The 7,165-nt window shown below is 50.9% G+C and overlaps 1 protein-coding gene across 1 annotated transcript in view; it reads left to right on the plus strand.

Moving 5' to 3' along the window:
- Positions 1-739: 739 nt before the first annotated feature.
- The window catches only part of PLEKHA4 (pleckstrin homology domain containing A4), a 31,873-nt gene continuing 25,447 nt past the window's right edge, over positions 740-7,165 (plus strand). Inside the window, exons 1-6 of the mRNA XM_023507895.1 lie at positions 740-1,214; positions 1,585-1,761; positions 3,274-3,381; positions 5,350-5,422; positions 5,536-5,636; positions 5,830-5,939. Of these exons, the coding sequence (XP_023363663.1) occupies positions 1,678-1,761; positions 3,274-3,381; positions 5,350-5,422; positions 5,536-5,636; positions 5,830-5,939 (476 nt within the window). The 5' untranslated portion in view covers positions 740-1,214; positions 1,585-1,677. The remainder of the gene's footprint in view (positions 1,215-1,584; positions 1,762-3,273; positions 3,382-5,349; positions 5,423-5,535; positions 5,637-5,829; positions 5,940-7,165) is intronic.

A 7,165-nucleotide genomic window follows, 5' to 3' on the forward strand; every position in this document is an offset into this window, starting at 1 on the left:
GCCACCTCCAGCATATGGGGCCGGTGCCCTACTCCTTTGAGCCACAGGCGCCGCCCTCCAGCTATTTTTTGTCATAGTTATAATTGTTTGGCAGGCCAGGGCCGGGTTCAAACAGTGTGTGGCTGGCACCCTAGCCACTGAGCTATAGGTGCCAAACCTGAGGTGGAGATTTGAAACATGCCACTTGACCTTGCCCTTGCCAGAATCCAGGAATCTAGGACCAACCCTTTCTTTCTGGGAGAGCTGGACAAACAAATCTCCAGCCCCATTAAATCAAAGCCACACTTGCAAGTCTTCCCACTATTTACAACTCAGCAGTCCTCACTCCTTGCTTGATTCTTAGGCACCCAAGAGTTTGGTCTCTAACCCAATCCTTCCAGGGCTTTGGCAGTCTGAGCCTTCATTTTTTTTGCAAGACCCACGCCCCTCCACTTAAGGGCCTGAGTGGCCCCAGCCCCGACCACAACAAACTCACACGGGGGCACTGGAGTCCAGGCCTTAGCTCCTACTCTCTCCCAATAGTGAAAAGTCCTATCCTTAACTCTTAGAGGATCCTGGAGTTGGGGTGAGGGGGGCCCAGCCCCTCCCCTTAACTGTGGGGGCAGCAAAGCCAGAGGTCAGGCTGTGGTGGGGAGGCCAAAAGGGGCGGGGACAGCCCGGATTGGGAGGGGAGACAACAGCGTGGGCGGCTGGCAGAGGGAGGGAAAGCCCAGCATAAAGGAAAGAGAAACTGGGAGAGGAAGGAAGAGAGAAAGTGAGAAAGAGAATCCAAAAGAGAGGGAAGGAAACGGCAGACGTGGAGGGCCAGAAAGTGAGAAAGAGGAAGAGATTGAATGTGAGGGAGAGAGACAGGGCAAGACAGGGAAAGAATGAGATAGAGACTTAAAGAGGACTCTGAGAGTCCTAGAGAAAAAGAAAGAACTGGACATAAACAAAGATTGGGAGAGACGGTGATGGAGGGAGAGCATGAGTGAAGGAGAGACTGAAAGACAGAGATTGGACAGAGGGAGATAGAATGTGAGGCTGGAAGAAAGTCTAAAAGAAAGATAGGGACAGCGTGAGCATAAGAGACAAGAGAGAAAGAGACAAACAGAGAGGGGCCAATGACCTGGTGAGAAGAGACAGAGAACTATGAGAGACAGCACCTAAGGGACAAAGGAGGTAGGAGACTAACCTCTTGCCCTTGCCCACTGTGCTTGGGACCTAAGAGCTGGGTAAGTTCCCTGACTGGGTTGGGAGGGGCAGCCTGGGTGCACATTCCTCAGGCTGCAGGGCTTGGCTTGGGGAGTTGGCATGGATGATTTGGGGGTTCATGTGGGAAGGCAGGAGACAGGTAGCCTGGCGCAGCCGGAAGGAGCCAGGGAATGGGGGTATCTCTAAACACAAAGAGGGTCAAATTCCTGGGCAGAGTACAGTAGCCAGGAATAAAGAAGCCCCTATTCTCTAGCTTGTGCTACAAACAGCTGCCCCCTCCCGCAGCTGCCAGGGCCGCCTACCTCTCTTGGCATCGCTCTTGGTATGCGATCCTGGGGCCATGGCCTCCCCAACCCTCCAGCCCCCAAACAACAGGCTCTTTCTCCTCAGCCTCCTCCGACCACCGAGCCTCTGACCCCATCTTTGTCCCAAGCTGGGTCAGCTACAGAAACACAGCCCTTTTCTTTCTCCCCCAAGCCCTCGATGGAGGAGGGCAGACCTCGGAGCAGCCTCAGCCTGGCCAGCAGCGCCTCCACCATCTCCTCACTCAGCAGCCTGAGCACCAAGGTTCGGGCTTCCCGGTGGGGATGGGGAAGAAGGCAGTCTCTGGGTCACCCATCCCTTGTTTCTTAGCCTTGGGTTCCAGGCCACCCCTGGGATTCTGGTTGTTAAGAATAAGGATCTTGGCTCGGCGCCTGTGGCTCAAGCGGCTAAGGCGCCAGCCACATACACCTAAGGTGGCGAGTTCGAATCCCCAGCCCGGGCCCGCCAAACAACAATGATGGCTGCAACCAAAAAATGGCCAGGCGTTGTGGCGGGCGCCTGTAGTCCCAGCTACTTGGGATCTTGGTTGGGTGCAGTGGCTCATGAATGTGATACTAACACTTTGGGGAAGGTGAGGTGGGAGGATTACTTGAGGCTGGAAGTTCAAGACCAACCTGGGCAATATTGAGACCCCCATCTTTACTAAAAATAGAAAGAAAACCTACCCGAGTGTAGTGGCGCATGCCTCTCGTCCCAGCTACTCAGGAGCCCGAGGCAGGAGGATCGCTTGAGCCCGGGAGTTTGAGGTTACAGTGAGCTATGATGATGCCACTGCACTCTAGCCTGGCCAATAGAATGAGATCTTGTCTCAAACAAAAAACACAAGAAGGAGGATCCTGAGCAATAGCATCTGCTAGACCTTGTAAGGTCTCAAATTGCCCACCAGCCGCAGCTAGGAATTCAGAGGCACTCCCAGCTTGGTCCCCACCCCTTGTATTTTCCTAATTCTAAGCCAGAGTAACAACCTCCCCTGACCCTGGTTGCTAAGATAAGGCCACTCCCCAGCCATGAGGCCCCTTGAGTTCTCAGAAGCAGTGGCTGCTCTTGACCAGGGCTAAGACTCCCTGCCCCATCTCTAGCCATCTAGTCTACTCACTAATGAACCCCACAAGGAAAGACAATAAGGCCCCATGGAGCTCCCAGATAATGTGTCCCAAATTAGCACTCCAGCCAAGAGTTTAAGGATGACACTCATTTCCTTGTTCTGCCTTTCCCTACACATTTTGTTTCCCGAGCTCAGAGCCCAGAGATTCAATCCCAGCCTTGGTCAGTAAGGGAGAAAGGGCGTCCTGTGACAATGTGGCTATGGATACTTGGGATATCTGTATGTGTCAGGAGAGGCAGCTTCATCTGGGCAGGAAGGAGGGATTTGAAGACCCCTCTCCTTGGGCTTGGTTGCTAAAAGATGACACTACGATGGCACTGGGGCATCCTTTGATTCACCAGGGACTCAGCATGGAAGTTACTTCAGAGGATGGGGACTGCCCAGCTGATATTCTTGACTTAGATCCCAAAGGCACTACTACACCTCTGGTTCTGGTAGCCAAGAGGGAGTGGCCCATGATTCCTAAACTCTTTCCCAACAGCCTGTGAACACTTTCCTCTGCCCATGTAAAAATAGAATCTCTCAACTCTGCACGATGAACACCCCCAATTCTGATCTCTAATTTCAGCCAACTCCTTGACTTCACTCCCTCCCAATCTCATCCCTGCACCCTCCTCCCCCATTTACTTCTGTCCCCTTTTTTTCCTCAGAAGCCCACCAGGGCAGTAAACAAGGTCCATGCCTTTGGAAAGAGAGGCAATGCACTCAGAAGGGACCCCAACCTCCCTGTGCACATCCGAGGCTGGCTTCATAAACAGGTGGAGTCTGTGTGTTTGGCTATCCACCGTTTCTCTTCTTCCGAGTCCCTAGATATGTTTCTTTTTGCTATCACCCCTCTTCTGCTTATTCTGCCATTGTTTCATTCATTCCTTTATTCAATTACTACTTCCTGAACACTTACAATGTTCCAGGCTACAGGGCATACACCAAAACAAGTATTTATATTACATTCAAGAATAGGGTAGAACAGAGATGGATGAGAAATTAATAAGTAAATAAATGAATGTGATCGTTTAGGATCATAGGAAGTTCTGTGAAGAAATAGCACATGGGGATGTAAGTAGCTGAGAGATGAGAGCTAGGTTTGACTCTTGGTCAGAGAAGGCCTCTCTGAGTTAACAATTGAGCTGAGAACTTAATGGCAAGGAGTACCCCCCTCCCCATGCTAGGATCTGGAGGCACAGCACATCCAAAATAAAAGGTTCTGGATGGCGCCTGTGGCTCAAAGGAGTAGGGTGCTAGCCCCATATGCTGGAGGTGGCGGGTTCAAACCCAGCCCCAGCCAAAAAAAAAAAAAAGCAAAATAAAAGATCCTGCAGCAGGTAGAGCTTGGTGTTTAGAGCGAGGCAAAGCAGTGGCAGGGCAGTGGTTCTCAAAGTGTGGTCTTTGGACCAGCAGCAATCAGCATTACCTGGGAACTTGCTAGAAATACAGATGATCAACCAAATCAGGAACTCTAGGGGTGAGGTTTTAACACATCTTCCTAATGATTCTTATGTGTGCTGAAGCTGGAGACTCCCTGCAAACCAGTATACTAGGCTAAGGAATTTGAGATTTATTATAAATGTGATAGTAAGCTCTGTTTTGAGAAGGGGACTTCCATAATCTAACAGTTTTTTGTTGTTGTTGTTGAGACAGAGTCTCACTATGTTGCCCTCAGTAGAGTGCCATGGTGTCATAGCTCACAGCAACCTCAAACTCTTGGGCTTAAGCGATTCTCTTGCGCCAGCCTCCCAAGTACGTAGCTGGGACTATTGGCACCCACCCCAACACTTGGCTATTTTTTGTTGCAGTTGTCATTGTTGGTTAGCTGTCCTGGACTGTGTTTGAACCTGCCACCTTTGGTGTATGTGGCTGGTACCATAGCTACTGTGCTGCGGGTGCAAACCCAATCTAACATAATTTTAAATGATCATGATTGGAGCAGCGCCTGCAGCTCAGTGAGTAGGGTGCTGGCTCCATATACCAAGGGTGGTGAGTTTGAACAACAAAAAGTAGCTGGGTGTTGTGTGGGCGCCTGTATTCCCAGCTACTCGGATGTTGAGGCAAGAGAATTGCCTAAGCCCAACAGCTGGAGGTTGCTGTGAGCTGTGATGCCACAACACTTTACTGAGGGCAACAAAGTAAGACTCTGTCTCTAAAAATAAAATAAAATATCATGCTTTCTGTCTTCCACATGATTAGAGATGATGAAGTGGTCCAGGTCCAGGCAGAGGTGGTGGGGAGACATGGGATTCAGGGTATGGCTCAGTGCCACCTTCCTGGCCTCTCTGTGTCTCACAACCCAGTAATTGGATGAAGTCTCTGGATATAAAGCCCTTGCCCACATGTGGTACATTATCTCATCTGAACCTCTCTAACGCTTCTCAACCCCCAATTGACAGATGAGAAAACACAAAGTTCCTAGTGGGGAAATGACTTGTTTAAGGACATAGCTTGAGAGGGGTATAGATAGGAGTAGAACTCAGGTCCAGCTGTGTCCAGAATCCACATTAGCTTAGCCACTACACGCTGGCTTCCAGCTCTCGAGTTCATTACATCAAACATGGTCTATCCTTCTCCTTCCTCGGTCCCCCCAGCCAGGTGTCTCTGTCTTCAGTCTGTGTTTCTGTTTCTTTCTCTCCAGTTCTCATCTTCTCTCTGGGTCTCTATCCCCACTGTCACTGTTTTCATCTCCTTCCTCCTCTTCTGTCCCCTCAGGCCCCTCCTCTCATCTCTTTCCACAGGACAGCTCTGGGCTTCGGCTCTGGAAACGCCGCTGGTTTGTCCTCTCTGGTCATTGTCTCTTCTATTACAAGGGTCAGTGTCCCAGATGGCATGGGGTAGGAGGCCCCCATTCCCACATACCCTCCCCTGTGGCCTCTTGGCCTCCTGATCACTATGTGATCATGACTTCAGCCCCCTCTTTGCAGACAGCCGCGAGGAGAGTGTCCTGGGCAGCGTCCTGCTCCCCAGCTACAGTATTAGGCCAGATGGGCCAGGAGCCCCCCGAGGACGGCGCTTCACCTTCACCGTGAGTCCATCCATCCCCCATGGGTACTAGGTGATGGGAACTGGGGGGAGGGGATAGATATCTGTGGAGGAAACCTTTTAAGTTCCAGGATTAAAGTATTCATTACTGGCGATAAAAGGTCTTCACCAGGGTCAATGACACCTTTCTTTTTAGAGGGACTGGTGCCCAGGTCATAATCCCTCTTTTCCCACAGGCAGAGCACCCAGGTATGAGGACCTATGTTTTGGCTGCTGACACGTTGGAGGACCTGCGGGGCTGGCTCCGCGCTCTGGGCCGGGCCTCCCGCGCGGAGGGGGATGATTGGTGAGTAAGGTCCAGGCCCCTAACACTGTACCCATCCTGAGTCAGTTTAGTCATCCCAAACTTCTCTCCTTGAATGTCTAATCACTAGTTATCTAGTTAAGCAGACTTGGTCTGCCAGACTCCATCTGCAGAGAACTTTGGCTCTTCTAATCAGCAGAAAGTCTTTCTCACTTAAGCTCTGTCCACCTCCTCGTGGGGCAGCTGTCCCCCAGCTGACCTCTAATGAGGAAATCTGGTAGACATCCAATGTTCTACACTCTCTGATTGGCTGTCTTTGAAGGCTTCATCCTAAGCGATAAAAGAAATTGTCAGGTTTTTGTTTTTTTTTTTTTTTTGAGACAGAGTCTCACTTTGGCACCCGTCATAGCTCACAGCAATCGCTAATTCTTGGGCACAAGTGATTCTCTTGCCTCAGCCTCCCGAGTAGCTGGGACTCCAGGCACCCACCACAATGCCAGGCTATTTTCTTTTAGAGATGTGGGGGGTCTTGCTCTAGCTCAGGCTGGTCTTGAACTCGTGAGCTCAGGCGATCTGCCCACCTCGGCTTCTCAGAGTACTGGGATTACAGGACAATGTCAGTTTTTTTTGAGACAGAGTCGTACTTTGTTGCCCTTGGTAGAGTGCCGGGGCATCACAGCTCACAGAAACCTCAAACTCCTGGTATTAAGTGATTCTCTTGGCTCAGCCTCCTAAATAGCTGAGATTACAGGGACCTACCACAATGCCTGGCTATTTTTTGGTTGTAGTTGTCATTGTTGTTTGGCAGGCCCAGGCTGGGTTTGCGTGTATGTAGCTGGTGCCAGAACCACTAACCATCATACTATGGGCGCCGAGCCTTAAAAAAATGTCAGTTGGGGCTCGGTGCCTGTGGCTTAAGGCAGCCGCCACATACACCTGAGCTGGTGGGTTTGAATCCAGCCTCTTCAAGACATACAAATTGCAGGCTCGGCGACTGTGGCTCAAGCGGCTAAGGCACCAGCCACATACACCTGAGCTGGGGGTGTCAGCTTTGAATCCAGCCTGGGCCTGCCAAACAACAATGACGGCTGCAACCAAAAAAAAATAGCCGGGTGTTGTGGGGGGTGCCTGTGGTCCCAGCTACTTCAGAGGCTTAGGCAGGAGAATCGCTTAAGCCCAGGAGTTGGAGGTTGCTGTGAGCTGTGATGCCACAGCACTCTACCCAGGGTGACAGCTTGAGGCTGTGTTTCAAAAAAAAAAAAAAAAAA

The sequence above is a fragment of the Otolemur garnettii genome, unplaced genomic scaffold (assembly GCF_000181295.1).
Source record: "Otolemur garnettii isolate 467f Iridium unplaced genomic scaffold, OtoGar3 scaffold00211, whole genome shotgun sequence".
NCBI lineage: Eukaryota > Metazoa > Chordata > Mammalia > Primates > Galagidae > Otolemur > Otolemur garnettii.